The sequence below is a fragment of the Sorex fumeus genome, unplaced genomic scaffold (assembly GCF_029834395.1).
Source record: "Sorex fumeus unplaced genomic scaffold, SorFum_2.1 ptg000034l, whole genome shotgun sequence".
NCBI classification, from domain to species: domain Eukaryota; kingdom Metazoa; phylum Chordata; class Mammalia; order Eulipotyphla; family Soricidae; genus Sorex; species Sorex fumeus.
The window spans coordinates 34,226,069-34,242,222 of record NW_026606091.1 but is presented as its reverse complement, the minus strand read 5'-3'; the positions used below and the strand labels follow the sequence as shown (position 1 = coordinate 34,242,222).

At 55.9% G+C, this 16,154-nt stretch overlaps 1 protein-coding gene across 1 annotated transcript in view; it reads right to left on the bottom strand.

Moving 5' to 3' along the window:
- The window catches only part of COL15A1 (collagen type XV alpha 1 chain), a 97,083-nt gene that overhangs the window by 22,464 nt on the left and 58,465 nt on the right, over window positions 1-16,154 (bottom strand). Inside the window, exons 15-29 of the mRNA XM_056117135.1 lie at window positions 15,920-15,955; window positions 15,605-15,736; window positions 15,382-15,450; window positions 13,940-13,975; window positions 13,737-13,820; window positions 11,374-11,439; window positions 9,538-9,573; window positions 7,056-7,118; window positions 5,217-5,285; window positions 5,083-5,118; window positions 3,643-3,696; window positions 3,484-3,543; window positions 2,168-2,236; window positions 2,043-2,084; window positions 936-981 (exon numbers count right to left, since the gene is read on the bottom strand). Coding sequence (XP_055973110.1) covers window positions 936-981; window positions 2,043-2,084; window positions 2,168-2,236; window positions 3,484-3,543; window positions 3,643-3,696; window positions 5,083-5,118; window positions 5,217-5,285; window positions 7,056-7,118; window positions 9,538-9,573; window positions 11,374-11,439; window positions 13,737-13,820; window positions 13,940-13,975; window positions 15,382-15,450; window positions 15,605-15,736; window positions 15,920-15,955 — 898 coding nt within the window. The remainder of the gene's footprint in view (window positions 1-935; window positions 982-2,042; window positions 2,085-2,167; window positions 2,237-3,483; window positions 3,544-3,642; window positions 3,697-5,082; window positions 5,119-5,216; window positions 5,286-7,055; window positions 7,119-9,537; window positions 9,574-11,373; window positions 11,440-13,736; window positions 13,821-13,939; window positions 13,976-15,381; window positions 15,451-15,604; window positions 15,737-15,919; window positions 15,956-16,154) is intronic.

Here is a 16,154-nt window from a genome sequence, read left to right as displayed (position 1 = left end):
TCTCCCCTTCTGCCCCAGCTTGCCCCAGGGGAACCTCCCTGGGGAAGGGCTGGAGCAATAGTACAATGGGGAGGGCATTTGCCTTGCATACGGCCAACCAGGGTTCGATCCCTGGCATCCTATAAGGCCCCAGAGCACTGCCAGGAGTGATTCCTAAGTGCAGAGTCAAGAGTAAGCCCTGAGCATTGCCGTGTATGACAAAAAGCAAAACAAAAACAAAAATAAAAAAACACCAAAAAGTCCCTGGGGGGAGGCGTCATGGAGTAAGGCACACGTGGCAGGCAGGGGTGCAGGGAGACAAAGGGCAGAGTGGGGGGTGTGAAGACCAGGACCCAGAGTGACACTCACTGTTGGCTCCTGGGGCCTGTCCCTGCACTCCCAACCCACGTGTCCTGCCCATGCAGAGGGCCACTGATCAAACACCAGGGGCTGCGGGCTCACACCTCAGGGGGGCTTGGTAGAGGGGAGATCCAGGCGGTGCGGCCTGGCTGAGTCTCTGCAGTTCTGTCTGTTCCTGGCAGAAGCTGAGAGCACTGAGGAGCCAAGCCTCGAGCTCCCACGGCTTCTCTGCGTGACCTCTTGGCATGTGGGGCCTCACCGACATTTCAGCTAGGTGCATCTAATGGAGTCGGCGGGCTGGGAGGTAGGATTCATGTCTCAGCCACACATGCATGGCACAGCACCACTCAGCAGAGAGGTGGGCTCCCCACATAAACTGATGCCCAGATGGACAAACAGCATATTATTCCCCACTCAACAGAGGCTTGGCCGTGAGGGACAGAGCAGACGGTGTACGGCAAAGTCCAGCCACACACAGACCCGTCTTCCAGATCATCAAGCTCAGGCCCTGCCCGGGACCAGTGGAAAACACCCACTGCAGAGCACCAGGATCTCGAAACATCCCCGAGACACACAGCGGGGAAGGGGCTGCATACCATGGAAAGTGATGAGCTCTGCGTTGTCGGAATGGTTGGGGATCACCTGGAGAGAGAGAAACAGGGTCAGAGGGTGTCCGCCCCCATGCCTGGGTTGTACCTGTGGAGGAAGGGGCACAAGAGTCCCCCAAATCTCCAAGTTCCCTATGTACTCAAACACGCCAGGACTTACTGGGGTCTGTTGTGTAGCTTGTGTGGGGGAGACACTCGAGACCTACTGGCCCAGCAACTTTGCAGAGGGGAAGCCCCAAACTTAAAGACACAAAGCTGGGCCACCTCAAAGCTTTGCCACCCTAAACAGGTGTCAATGAAAAACCCATGGCCAGGGCTCTCAGTTGTCATTCCAAGTTCCTGAGAGCAAAGAACTCAGCTGCCCCTTTGTCCCAGAAGCCAGCCAGCAGAGTACTGGGCTCTCACTCAGAGCAGTTGATTAAATGTTTGTTGACTGAACGGGTGTGATTAGACACAGCACTGGGAGGAACATCCTTGCCCAGGAAAGGTCCACCCTCCTGCATCTCCCCCACAAAACCAAGACTCTCTGAATGTGGGGGACTTTGGGGTCTGTGCCCATATCCAGAGAGGGGACCTCCCCATCACCCCGACCCATGCTGGTATCTGGTCCGGGGTGATGAGGAGGCCTGGGTTACGGTTGCAGTGGCAGCTGCCCATCTTCCATGACCTTGCACAGGTCAGGGGGGCCTGAGATGCAGCTTTCCCTGTGGCTAGGTGGGAGCTGTGTGCTTGCCCCTGAGGGCTGGACGCGTGTGGGAAAACCAAGCACACACTCAGGGAAGAGATTTGGGTGCCCCTGTGCTCAGAGCCCAGCTGGAATTGCTTACTTTGGTTTCTCATCTGCATCTTTTAAAGGGTCTATGCGCCCCCCCCCCGAATATCCGGCTCCATGCTGGGGGCTGATGTGGAGACAGGGACCGAAGACCCACACCCCAGTACAGTGCACCCTGAGGAGATGAGATGCGCTAGCACCACAGTGATCTAGAAGCTTCTAGGATTTCACATATAGGTGACAAGAGGCAGGAAAGCTGGTGAGCAGAAGGCCCCCCAAGGCGGATCTGGTGTGCTCTCAAGGGCAGGGCTGTGGCTACTCACCGGCGTTTTGCAGTGTGGCCGTGCAGGGACGGGGAAGACGGTCTGTGTGAAGCGAGAAAGGGAAGGCGTGGGTCAGGCTGTCCAGACAAATCCCTACTCTCCCAGAACCCCCCCCCCCCACTTACTCCTTTGATGTTAACCACAGCACCAGGAGGTCCAGGGGGGCCTGGGGGACCAGGTAAGCCTGGAGGGCCCTATAGGGAGAGAAGAAAAGGGGTCACCGAGTTTCAGGTGTCGTGAGGGCAGAGGGAGCTACAAGACCCTTTCCCAGGATCTGGGACACAACAAAGAAAGGAAGGTCCTCCCAAACCAACAGCCTTTTCCTGCAGGAAAGACAGCACCTCCTCTCAGTGGCCTGTCTCTACCACAGTCTCTGGACAGCACAGAATGGATGTTTTCTCACTTTTACATGGAGATGAGAAGACCCAGAGCGGGGAAAGACTGACTCAAGGTCACAACAACCTAGACCAGACCAGATTCTGGCTGCCAGAGTGCTCAGTCCCTCATGTCAATGAATCGCCTCTCTATCTGGGGATCCACGTGGGGGAAGGCGGTGGGGGTGGGGGTAGCATCCTTCAGGTGAATGGTACCTGGGAGGAGGTTTCACAAAAAAAATAACCATGTTCATGTTGGGTGGGAGAGCTGGGTTCAGAGGTCACAGAGCCTGAAGCCCAGGCAGGACCAATAGTCGGAGGACTGAGGTCTCAGGCTCAGTGGTTTTCCCATGGTTGGTCTGCAGCAGCTTAAGGCCACATGCAGGTGTGAGGGCCCACAGGTGTGAGGGCCCACAGGTGTGTCCTCCCACAGGTGTGACCTTCCACAGGTGTGACCTTTCATAATTTTGTGACCTCTCACATGTGTGACCTCCCACAGGTATGACCTCCCACAGGTGTGACCTTTCATAGTTTTGTGACCTCTCATAGATGTGACCTCCCACAGATGTGATCTCCCACATGTGTGATCTCTTATAGATGTGACCTCCCAAGGTGTGACCTCTCATAGATATGATATCCCAAGGTGTGACCTCTCATAGATGTGATCTCCCATAGGTGTGACCTCCCACAGGTGTGACCTCTCATAGGTGTGATTTCTCACAGGTGTGACCTCTCACAGATGTGACCTCCCACAGATGTGACTCCCACAGGTGTGACCTCCCAAGGTGTGACCTCTCATAGATATGATATCCCAAGGTGTGACCTCTCATAGATGTGATCTCCCATAGGTGTGACCTCCCATAGGTGTGACCTCTCATAGGTGTGATTTCTCACAGGTGTGACCTCTCACAGATGTGACCTCCCACAGATGTGACTCCCACAGGTGTGACCTCCCAAGGTGTGACCTCTCACAGATGTGACTTCCCATGGATTTGATGTGACTTCACATCTCACAGATGTGACCACCCACACAGGTGGGAGAAGTTTGCAAAGCACTGACTACATACCTGCATCATGATCCCTCGATCTCCTTTGGTTCCCTTGAGGCCATTCAGTCCAGGACGACCCTAAAAGGCATAGATGCCTTAGTATACCGCACCCATAGGCCCTCGGTCAAACCCACCCTGTCTCCTCTCACCTCCCCTCTCAGGGACCCCCACACCTACAGGGCGTCCAGGGAGGCCAAATTCTCCTTTGTGTCCTGGTGGTCCTTTGGGTCCCTAAAGGCAAAACCAACAGGAGAATAGAGAAAGATTAGCCTTGGAGGGGCCTTGGTGGGCAGGAGGAAGGTGGGTGAGGAGCAGCCAGGAGGTGCACACCTGCTGGGCATGCATGTCCCAGCTTCCAGCAGCAGTTTTCGCCCAGCCCCTGCCCTGCCAAAACCCACCAAGGCTCTGCCCCAAGTCTGACTCTTCACCAGCCCCCTAGGCCACCAGGGCCAATGGGAGAGTGCTCAGGGACTCTGTCCTCATCAGCCAGGTTGTCAGGGCCAGTCCAACTCAGAATTTGGATCTCAGCCCCAGAGTCCTGTTCCAGGGCTTCCTATACTCCACAAAGAACACCCCTCCATCCCTCGAGACAGCCTGGCTGATAATCATAATTTGGTTCTACCTTGCTCCCAACTATCCCTCAGCAACTATCCCTGGTCTGGCTCCCAGATCTCTTGAAAGTCCCAGACTCAGAGGTCCTGTTCTGGGGTTGACTTTCTTAGAGAGAACCGGTAGTTTCCAAGCTATCCTGTTGCCCAATAATTACGATATCCCAGCTCAGAAAGGCAAAAGGCACCAGCACATCCCTTCCTAAGTCAGGCGGGGGAAAAAAAAACCCTTAGAGAAGAGCACAGTCTCATGGTCTCACTGGAGCCCAAGAGCAGTGATCCTGGACCAGGAGCCAGAAATCCAGAGAGAAATATGTGTGGTCCCTCTGAGGGACCCCCTGAGCCAGAACTGTGCTATAATAGCTCACTCCACATCCAGTTCTCTGCATACACAACACAATACAACACAACCACATTTTGCAACCTGCTCTCTTAGTTCTGCTCAGTGGAATGTCCTAGAAGTGATGTTCATCATATTCCCTGGCCTTTTTGTATCCCCATCTCCACCTGCACTGCCGGCCGATACCAACATGACCTTGAATGTGCAAGATGGCAGTGGGCAGGAGGCAGTCCCTGCGTGGAGAGGAGTGATGTCCAACTAAGAGCCGTGTACTTTCAAGAGTGAACACTGAGACATCTGTGCTAAATGACTGAGATTTTTTGGGGGTCACACCCAGCAATGGACAGGGGTTACTCCTGGATCATGCACTCAGGAATTAGTCCTGGCAGTGTATGGGGGACCATATGGGATGCTGGGAATTGAACCCCATTGGCCAAGTGCAAGGCAAACGCCCTACCCGTTGTGCTATCGCTCCAACCCTGATAATTTTGATCCAGCTACACACACACAGAAACAAACACACACACACACACACACACACACACAGACAGAAACACCCACACACATAATATGCCATGTCTTCCTCACTGTTGCAATTTGCATGTCATGTCACAATCAAACTGTGAGCCAGTGTGGGAAAAGCTTCCGACCCTGCCTGAGTGGACTCACCATTGGTCCGGGGGATCCGTGCACTCCGGGTTCACCCTGGATAGGAGATAGGGGAGATAAGGGTTGTCACTCAGAGGTCCACCACTTATGGCACAGACAGACGTGTGCTCCCCAGGGCCTGCGAACACCCTTACCTTTTCTCCCCTCAGCCTCTCCAGTGGGACTTCCCCCGTCAGGATGGCGCCAGGCTCGCCCTTCTCGCCCTGTGATGTGGAGAATCCAGAGGTAAAGTTGGGATCCCAACCCTCTCTGTCCTACAGTCAGAGGGAGAGTCTCTTTCCCCCACCCCCCCAATTCAGTCTGACACGACCTCTGGCTAGAACATTCCAACAGCCTCTCAGGAAGGAGCAAGGGTCTCTCCCACACACCATCACTGGGTTCACTGGGCTCCTGCATGCTGCTCCTGAGCTTGCCAAGTCATGCATCCCCAAACCCCCAGCGAGCCAGCCCCCAGGTAGGTCTCTGCCCTCTCTGGCTTCAAGCAGGCTCCTGACACATCTGGTGGCTTAGCTTGCCTGACTTCACATGAGACCCGTTCCCACCCCCAAGATGTTGAAAACTGGGCAAGAAAAATGAAGCCACAAACAGAGAAGGTCTTGCTCAACACAGTGGGTGGGGCTGCATCCTTGTGTCCCATGTGGAGCTTTGCTTCCAAAATCCAGCTTTCCATGCAAACCCTCCACTATTCAGAAAAAGTCCCCCTGAGCTACTGGGGGCAGGGACAAGGTGAGTGGCAAAGAGGCAGCACCCGCCTCCATCCTGTCCTCCACAGAGCTGGCCACTGTCTGGGGTTGGGAGAAAAGTCCAGGTAGAGGAGGGTCTCACCTGCTGCCTTGGTCCCAAACCCCACTGCTGGTCCCAGTGGGGCTGGTCTAGAGCTCGCAAAGGAACGAGGCCAGCGGTGCCAGGGTGGCAGAGCCAAAGCGAGCAGAACAGTCTCTTCTCTCCCTCCCCCAGCGCCCCCTGGTCCTGGGCTCTTACCGCTCAGCTGGCGAGGAGAGGCACAGTCCTGCGCAGGCCAGCAGTAAGAAGGAGCAAGCGCAGAGGCGTTAGAGGCAGAGCGAGAGAGAGAGCACGTTAGCTGTCACGGCCGGAGCAGCTGCCCAGGCACCCGACCCGGTTGTGAAGGTGGCAGGGGATCCGTTCCAGAAACATCCTTCTGATCTTGCCACAGAGTCAAGGGTGTGTAAAGCGAGAGCTGCTCTCACCCAACCTGGCCTTCTCCTGAGTTACGGGCGACCCTGTCCCTACCTTATTTCTGTAGACTTATAAAAGCAATGACGCCTCCCAAGACAGTGTTCTCCCCACCCACCATGTGCCAAAGTTAGACCCCTCTGCCCAGTCCTCTGGGCATCCTTGGGAAGTGCTCCAGAGGCTTTGTGTATATGGCAAACTTTTCAGACCAAGAGTATCAACCAGCTGCAGAATGCCTCAACCTTCAGTGTCGAACCAGGAGAAGTCACTGCGTTCCTAAGTTACATCTCCTCTCATTGGACAAGGGTTTCAAGGGTCTTTATGTCCTGGGCCCAGGGCTCAGGATTGAAGGGATGGAAAAGAGGCTGCCTGCAGAGAACTCATATGCCAACCTGGGGGCCCACGACAGCCAGACCATGCACAGTTCATGGGACAACAGCATGCCAGGGTGTGTGGCTGTGGATCCCCTTTCCAAGCTAGGAAGAAAACCAATGTTCCTACCCATTTGGATGAACCTCAAAACGCTAATGAATGACCCTCGGGGAAGCACAGAGCCCATTTCTGCCAAGGAAAATGTTCTAGAAGGTGCTGGTTGTGACTCGTGTCCAACCTTGCCACTATATGGAAAATCACAAGGGCTTGTCATTTAATAAGATGGATTTTATGGCAGGTGAATTCTATTTCAAGTTTAAAGAAAAGGGAAGGGTCACTTTCAGTCCATTTGCAGGTCAGCCCATTCTGGAGCACAAGCCTATCGAAGCCATGAGGCTTCCTCTCACCTGATCTCCTTTAAGCCCTGGAAATCCAGGCACGCCAGTGTCACCCTTCGGTCCTCTAGGGCCCTGGAAGAAACCATTGGAGAGCACTTTACTGTTAGGGAAGACTAAAAATGCTTTAACCGAAACCAAGTATTTCTTCCCGAGAAGGGAAAAGAGTAGGCCATGCCCTTGGTAGGCAGAAGCCAACTCTCACCCTGCTGGCTACCCAGAAAGACAGAGCTCAAGGCGTGCTTGGCACCTACCAGTCATTGCAGCCAGCCTCCACCCTCAGCTTCTATTTCTCCTCCCACGACCTGCCACCTTTCACGGCTCCCCAAGGTCTCTGAGCTTCTGTCCTTGCTGTTCTCCCTGGCAGGAAAGCCCTTCCAGCCCCTTCTTGCAGCACCAAATTCCTCATACTGGGTCAGAAGTCTGAGCCCTGACATTCACTGAGTATCATCGACAAGTACTCCTATAGCCTGACATCTGCCCCCACTCCCCGCAATCATCCCTCCTGCCCCCTGCAGGAGTTTCAACACTTGATTGCAATTTAGCTTTTCACAAGGTCCTCTCTTGTCTTCTGGGTCGAAGGGTGATTTCCCCATGAGAGGGGAAGTTTTTGCATCTTTTGATTATCTTCTGCAGTGAGAATCTTGCTGCTCTCTCCTTCTTCACAACCCCCGCCCCTGCAAATACCAGCCCAGTAAATACAGTGTATCTATGGAGGGTCCCAGCCTTACTTCGTCCCCTCAGTGGGCCCAAAGGCTCTTCTGAGATGTGGGGCTTCCCAGGGAGCATAGGCCATATAGAGGGGACTTTGCGGGAAGATGTGCCCCCACTGACTGCAGCTCAGGAGGGGCTGGAGCTTGAGCTGTGGTCTCTGCTTTCCCCCTGCCCAGGAGACTCCCAACCTCCACCCCTGCCCCTGCTTTTTAGCCCAGCCCATGAGGATTGTTTTGTTTTGGGGGGCATTGTTTTGATTTGGTGAAGCTCAGGGGTTACTCCTGGCTCTACACTCAGGAATGACTCTTTTTTTTTCTCTCTCTCTTTTTTTTTTGGGTCATACCCAGCAATGCACAGGAGTTACTCCTGGTTCATGCACTCAGGAATCCCTCCTGGCGGTGCTCGGGGGATCATATGGGATGCTGGGAATCGAACCTGGGTCGGCCGCGTACAAGGCAAACACCCTACCCGCTGTGCTATTGCTCCAGCCCCTCAGGAATGACTCTTGGCGGGGCCCTGGGGAAACCTACAGGATATCAGGGATCACACTTGGGTTGGCCGCCTGCAAGGCAAGAGCCCTACCTGCTGCACTATCACTCCAGCCCAGAAGCATTTTCAGAGTCACCATTGGACTACGATGCTTTCAGAAAACTTCAAAAGCTGAGACATGACTGTAAGGATGGTGTCACAATGGTGGATATCAAGGTTTGTCCTTAATGGTGGACAAACGTGAACCACTTGTGTCCTACTGTCCTTTATTCCTCCTAGAAGCAGGTGTGGGCACCCACCCTCCCAACCGGCCGTGCAGACTCACACTGAAAAAGACCCTGGGCTTCAGCACCCAGAAATGCACCTTCACCGCCCAGGAGCAGGCCTGAGAGGCGTGTCCACAGAGGGTGGATGGTTAGACACCCGTTCCTTCTCCCTCACCATGACGCCAGGCTGTCCCCTCTACAATGCTATCTCCTTGGGCTATCTGTGGAGCAGGGGGACTCCCTAACAACACTCAGGGGCTCCGGGGGCCACTCTCAGCAATGCTCATTGGGCCTCATGTGTTTGAGAACTCAGTGCTCTGGCTCAACTCGCAGCGCTGCCTGGGCCCAGCAGTGCAAGGGGGAGTGGTCCCAACCCAGGGCCATCCCAACTGAGCTCTGCGGGCTGAGCTGGGGTGCTGGGCCTGGCACACCACCTCACACCACCTCTTTGGGCTCTCTCCCGGCACAGCTGCACTGCATGAATTTGAAAGGCCTGAGGCATTCACTTGCACACAGAAGTCTCTGGGCACAGGCCCAGCAATGCTTGGCCCTGGTGGAGGCCCACCCTGCACGAGCCAACCGTCGAACAATCACAAGGGACAGGGCAGGGGAGGAACAGATGCCCCACAGGCGTACAGGCGGGAAGGCTTGGGCCAGAGAGAACAGACCACAGGGCTGAGACACGCTCCACACCAGAGACCCAGGCTTTTTTTTTTGTTTCCTCTTTGAGGGTCACACCCAGCAATGCTCAGGGGTTACTCCTGGCTCTGCACTCAGGAATTACTCCTGGCGGTGCTCGGGGGACCATATGGGCTGCCGGGGATGTGGAAGGCAAACACCCTCCCCACTGTACTATCACTCTGCCCTTCTAGAGACCCAGGCTTGATCCTTGGCACTTCTCCCCTGAGTATCACTGGGAGTGACTCCTGAGCACTGAGAGCCTGGAGCAATCCTGCAAAACAAGGAGGGGCAGGTGCATGGAGAAGGGACGGGGCCCCAAGAGAGGAGACCGCTGTCGTACTTACTGGAAATCCCGGCAGTCCAGGCACGCCCTCGGGTCCCTGTGACATGCAAAAACAAAGCAGTGGGTCAGAAGCCACGGAGAACTGCGACCCGCCCATGGGCCAGCCCTCTCCCGCTTCCAGAGGCTGAGCCAAGCTGTGGATTCTCATAGCAGGGCTTGGATCTACTTCAGGGGCTTCAGGGAAGACCCCAGAGGGACCTGCACAGATACCTGAGACCAAATAAGGGGCTGGCAGGGGGCAAGTTAGGTCACTTCTCCCCCGCCCCTTCCCCCCCCCCCCCCCCAAGTGGGAGCAAGGATGGGAAAAGGCCCAGCCCAGCATTTGAGGCCAGGACATAGGGGAGGGAGCTGACTCTTTGGGCAGGCCAACCTGAGCCCAGGTGGCTGGGCAGGCAGCAGGGTCTGGCCCCATGACTGCAGGCAAAGAGCTGGCTACCAAGTTCCCCACATGCTGTCTTCACAAAGAGGGGAGAAATGGTGGTGATGACCAGGATGCGGGTCCTCATGGGGACCACTGCCTCTGAACAGGAAAAGCCTGAACACCCCTCACCATATCCCAACCCCCAGGGCCAAAACCCCTCAAGGGTCTGGATGGGTCGGACTGGAAGGCAGGGCACTCAGGGTGGAGGGACGCAGATCAGAGGCCACTGGGGTTGACTTGCCATTCAACCCATCCAACACCCAATACCTCCAATAGTTTGGGGAGAGCTACTTCTCTCGATGAATTTGGTGTTAGCTCCTTAGGGTGTGATTCCTGGGGGCACTTTGGATGATTCAAGGAGCAAGCAAGGAAAGAGGACTCTTTTTTTTTTAGAGAGAGAATTTTTGAGTTGCTGATGTCACTGTGTGGGGGGTCAGAGGAGACTCAGGAGGACAAGGACCCTCCAATAGAAGTGACTCTGTGGAAGAGATCTAGGCGTGCTCTGGGCATTTGCAGACACTGAAGGTGGCCTGGGGTAGGGGTGTGTATCCCTGGGATGAGGACGGTGCACAGTGGTCAATACCCTGCACTCTAGCCCATGTCCTCTCCCTCGGAGGACAGCAGCTGGCAGCTTCGCATCTCTCTACCCTCAGAAGCTGCAAGGAAGCATCCTACAGGGGTCTGAGAGCCCTGGGCGGGGGTGAGGTGGTGGGGGGAGCTTACACACACTCCAGGTGCTGAGACCTGAGTGCGCTGCTCTTCCCAGGGTGCCAGAGAACCCAGCAGGGATTCACTGCACTGGTTCCTCAGTGTCAAGGCCTGCCTCTGTCCTGGCTAGCACAGCATCTGTGTGCTCTCTACCTCGGTCAAGGGGTTTGAAAGCTGGTCCCCTTCCTTGTGCACCTGTTTCCCCATCAGCACAAGGAAAGGACCTCCAGGGCTCCTTCTGTTCTGGGATATGAGATTCTGCACATGAAAGCAGGCCCTACAGGGATGTCCACAGGCTGGTAACTGATGAGTCTCCAATTTCTAGACTGTTTGTGCATTTTTCTTTTCTTTTCTTTTTTTTTTTTTACCCTTACCAGGGTTTTTACAGACTCTGAGACTACCAGAATTATCTAGGCATCTGCAGATGCCTTTGTGCTTGCCAGAGAGGTGCCTCCAGTCACCACGCCACCCTCCACGCATCCCAGCCCCTGGCTTCCATCCTGCTGACGCACGGGGCCAGAGGCTTCCCCTGCATCTGAAAACTACCCTGCGATGGCACGTGGCCTCTCGGAAACACACAGCTCTTCTCTCTCTCTCTCTCTCTCTCTCTCTCTCTCTCTCTCTCTCTCTCTCTCTCTCTCTCTCCAGCTCTCTAGTCCCGCAGCCATACCAGCACGACTGGTTTCAAACAGGGGCTATGGATACAACCTGAGGGCCGGCCAGCTCCGGAATGTCTGAGAGATTCGTGAGTCCGTGGGTGATGTTGACCAAAGGCTGAAGAGAGACACATCAGACCATGAGAACGAGGCTGGGGTGTGTGCAACCCAGCAGCGAAGCTTGAACCGTCATCCTCCCGCATGGCAGCATCATCTGGGCAGACTGAACCAGCCACACTCCTCTCCCGCCCTCTCACTTAACAGCCCTGCGCTGCCTGGCTGCCTTCCTCTAGAAAAGCCTTCTCCAAGCTACGCGGTGAAGGGAGTGGGGGTGAGAGTGGGTGAGCGAGCCAGCCAGAGAGGGAGAGAGAGTGCGCTGAGCACGGAGTCCCCGTGTGGATTCATTCATGCGCTTGTTCTCTGTCAGGGGCATTGGGTTGTGTGTATCAAGCTTCCATTTTCTTTTCTTTTGTGTTTTTTTGGGACCACACCTGGTGATGCTCAGGGCTGACTCCTGGCTCTGCGCGCAGGGATCACTCCTGGCAGTGCTTGGGGAACCATACAGGATGCTGGGGATTGAACTCAGGTCAGTGGGGAGCAAAGCAAGCACCCTTCCAGCTGGACTATTGCTCCACCCTGGCCCATTTCCTTTCTTCCATAGCCACCCAGCACAAAGATCATTCCTGAGTGCCTGCCAGCTATGGGTACATGCGTGTCCCATCTGAAGACTCCAGAACAGCCACCTACGGGTCAGACCGGCGAACTCGGCCAGAAGCAGGGGAGGTCCTTCTTAGCTCACTGGGCACTTTTTAAATGGGACATTTAATTTTCCCTGCTCATCCTCCATGCAGCCCTTTAAGACCTTTCATCGGACTTCTACTGTACACATCACTTTACTCAGACTTCCATCACTGTCCACAAAAGTGATGTCCTCAGGTGGGTTTCTACCTGTCTCCACCCTCCCCCAGGCCTGTCAGCTCTTCATGCCTCGACATAGCCATGTTCTTCTAGTCTGTGTTTGGTTTACCGCCTAAATTCAAGAGTCCCCTGTCCTCGACGCCTACCTTGTAAAATCTTTCTCACCTTCTCAGCAGATAAAGTCCTTACTTGGGGGAAATCTCCTCTAGAAAGTCTGCCTGGATTTCTCTCATCCCAAACTGACTTTTCTCCCAGGTTCTTCTAATTACATTCTTTACCTGTGACAGCCTGACTTCACAGGGGTGGGGGTGGGGCTGGGGGAGAAGATGAGACTGGGTCCTGCAGTGTATGTCCTGGCGCTTCTGAACACAGAATCAATAGAGAGTGACAGCCACCAGGAAGACAATGCGGTCCTAGGTGCTGGGAGTACAATGGCCCTATAGAGCACCTCAGGAGGAGTCACATTAATTCTCTCCTGCCTATAGCCAGCACAGCATGGTGATCGAGGCATGGTGGACCCAGGCTGCAGGATCTGCTGATGAGGGCAAAAATCCCACCTCGCCAACCTTCCCTGAAGAGGAGGCTCAGAGAAAGGGGTTTCCTCACTGCCACCCCCTGCTAGAGATTTCCTTTAGCTAAGGAATGCATCTGCTGGGAGCCTGGGCTTCTCTCTACTGCTTGCTTCCCTCCTGGAAGGGACTGGCAACCGTCTGAGAGTCGGTTTGGGAACCCACAGTCATGATTGGTGCAGGGCCCCCTCTCCTTCCCTAGGGTGGGCTTCCTCTAGGGAGCACCCCAGCAAACAGGAGGCGCATCTGGGGGTCTGCTACCTCAAGAGCTGGGTTCTGCTTTGGGGTCTGTCTTCCAATTGGCCTTGGAGAAAAATCAAGCCTATATTCTTTCAGAAATTATTCTACTTTTTAGTACTGGAAAGTAACACCAGAAGTATCTAGTCCCCAATTCAGTGCACAGGGCCCTGGGTCTTAGTGTGTATGTGCGTGCGTGCGTGCGTGCGTGCGTGTGTGTGTGTGTGTGTGTGTGTGGTTTCTGTGTTAGGGCCACATGCAGCAAGGCTCAGGGCTGACTCCTGGCTCTGCGCTCAGGGATCGCTCCTGGCAGGGCTCAGTGGACTGCGGGGGATTGAACCTGGGTTGGCTGCGTGCGAGGCCAGCACCCTCCCCGCTGTGTTCTCTCAGGCCCCTAGGCCTGCAGAGGAAGCTGCCACCACCATGGGGGCCTTTCCCCAGACACCAGACCCCTCATGTGCTCGGGCTGCTCTGTGGCATTCCACCCCCAATGCTGCCAGTCAGCAGAGAGCACCAGCAGGACCATGGAGAGAGCAGAGGCAGCAGGCGGAGGGGGGGGGGGGGGGGCGGGGAGGGGAGGGGGCAGTGGAAAAGGCCAAGGCCAGGGGCCAGCCCAGGCCTCCGCAGCACCCGCAGCCCCGAGGCCCCTGTACTGGAGCCGCCCTCTTCTCCCCTGCCCTGCAGTGCTCACCATAGGTACAATCTCGATGCGTCCAGGCAGTCCCCGGGGTCCTGGGGGCCCCATGGTGCCGGTGCCGTCCTTCCCTCGGTCACCCTGAGGCAGGCAGAGAAAGCAGAAAGACTCTTGTTCCCGGACGGTGCTCATGGGCCAGGCTAGGGTGTCCAGCCCCCAACCCCCATGCCCTGCCCCCCCCCCCAAGATCTGAGCCTCACCTTGGGTCCACGGTCTCCCTTCTCTCCTTTGAGACTCTGGCAAGGCAAACGCAAAGGGTCTTGTTACCTTCCGTTCTCTTGGCTCACTCTCCCGCCGGCCTCCCCTCTGCCACTTTTGTGTCTGTGGGGGCCGTGGGCACAGGGGCAGAACCCGGGATCTCACACACGCAGGGCACATGGTCGACCCCTCAAGCCCCAGAGCAGAATCAAAGGGTGAGGGGCAAACATGCCTCCCAGGGCCAGAAGCAGCCCGCAGAGAGCTGGGCACTGAAGCCATCTCTCTGTGAGTATCTGTGTCCTTGGACCCTAATCCCAGAGACCCCGCATCCACCTAGGCCTGGGTGATGGCTGTGCTGCTGACTGCCAAGCTGCACAGCACAGATGGGGGGAGGGACTTAAGGGTGTCTGGGGGGGGGCACCAAAGCAAGAGTGGACCACAGGGGTAGGGGGCAATCTAGTATGCAGGTGGAAGGGACTCGTCCAGAGAGGGGCGCTCTGCAACACGACCAGGCGTGAGTTAGAATCAAACTCTGGCTCTTCATACAAGAGTTAGATTGTAAGGGGAGAGATGGGGGGGGGGGAGGGAGAGAGGATGATCAGAGACAGGGAGAGAGGGGGCAGAGAGGGAGAGAAAGAGGCAGAGAGGGAACAGAGAGAGGGAAAGAGAGAGAGAAAGAGGGAGAGAGGAAGAGAGGGGCAGAGGGACAGAAGGGGCAGAGAAAGAAAGAGGGGGAAAGAGAGAGAGAAAGAGAGGTAAAGAGAGGGAGAGAAGGGGAGAAAGAGGGGAAGAGAGGGAGACAGAGAGAGGCAAAGAGAGAGAGGAAGAGGGAAGAGGGAAGAGGGAAGAGGGAGAGAGAGAGGAAGAGAGGGAAAGAGAGGGAAAGAGAAGAAGAAAGAGGGAGAGAAGGGGAGAAAGAAGGGAAGAGAGGAAGAGACGGGGATAGAGGGAAATAGATGACGAAGAGAAAGAGGAAGAAGGAGGAACGGAAGAGACAGAGAGAGAAGAAAGAGGGAGAGAGGAGACAGTTTTCCACACAATGTGTTCAAAACGATCGTGCCTCTCCTGAAAAAAAAAAAAAAACGGCTCTTCGGGGGCTGGAGTGATAGCACAGCAGGTAGGGCATTTGCCTTGCACGCAGCCGACATGGGTTTGATTCCCAGCAACCCGTATGGTCCCCCGAGCACCACCAGGAAGAATTCCTGAGTGCATGAGCCAGGAGTAAGCCTTGACCATCACCGGATGTGACCCAAAAAGCAAAACAAAAAACAAAACAAAAAAAAAAAAACGAGCTCTTCAAGGGAGGCCCCAGATCAGCCCACCTCTAGTCAGAGGGTCAGAGCAGAGTGAGGGGCAGTAACTAGGGGGTGGGACACAAGGCTCCCCACCTCCGACCTCTCCCTCAGACCCGCAGCCTCCCCTGAATGCCCAGACGTCAGCCTACACTCGCAGCCGTGGGTCCGCAGAGTCTGGGTTCACCCTGTAGCTCGAGGTTTCCAGAACCTTCTATATCCTAGGGAAGAAAGAAGAAGGAGTGTTTGGGGGAATGCCCGAGCCTCTGCGGGAGTCAGGGCTGGAAGTGAGGCTCAGTGGGCATGACATCACCCAGGTGGGGTTCGCTCCACTGGTCCTTCGTAGCCCTCTAGCCAGCGAAAGGGGGACTGTACCTCAAATTCAAGTCCCACGGTGCATCCGGGGCCCGGAGGGCCAGGTGGCCCTGGGGGGCCCGTGACCCCAGGAGTGCCCACTTCTCCATCCTTCCCGGGGAGCCCTGGTAAGCCTCTGCTGCCGGGGTCACCCTGGAAAGAAGAGGACGGACGGCTGAGCCTCCCTGCCCCAACGCACGGGGTCAGAAATGGCTCTCAGCATAAATTAGAACAGGCCGGACTGGGAGCCTCGCTCCCTTCCTGGGGGTGTCCCCTGCCCTCCTCAGACCCACCCCCCAGAAGGAAGGAGGGGAAAGCTCACTCCCTGGTTTTTACCTTTTCTCCCACGGAGCCGTCAGGCCCTCTTGCTCCCTGGGGAGGGGAAAGGTGGGTTAGTGAGCCTGGCAGAGATTCGGGGTCCAGGACCAGAGTCTGGAAGGGACCTTCATCCAGCTCCCATGCCTGCACGGATGCCCCCCCCCCCCACCCCCCCGGCAGGTCCTAGGAATCATGCTGAAGGCCTGTGACCACCGGGGTCAGCCATCTGCTCAGCACTGACCTCCCCCGGAGC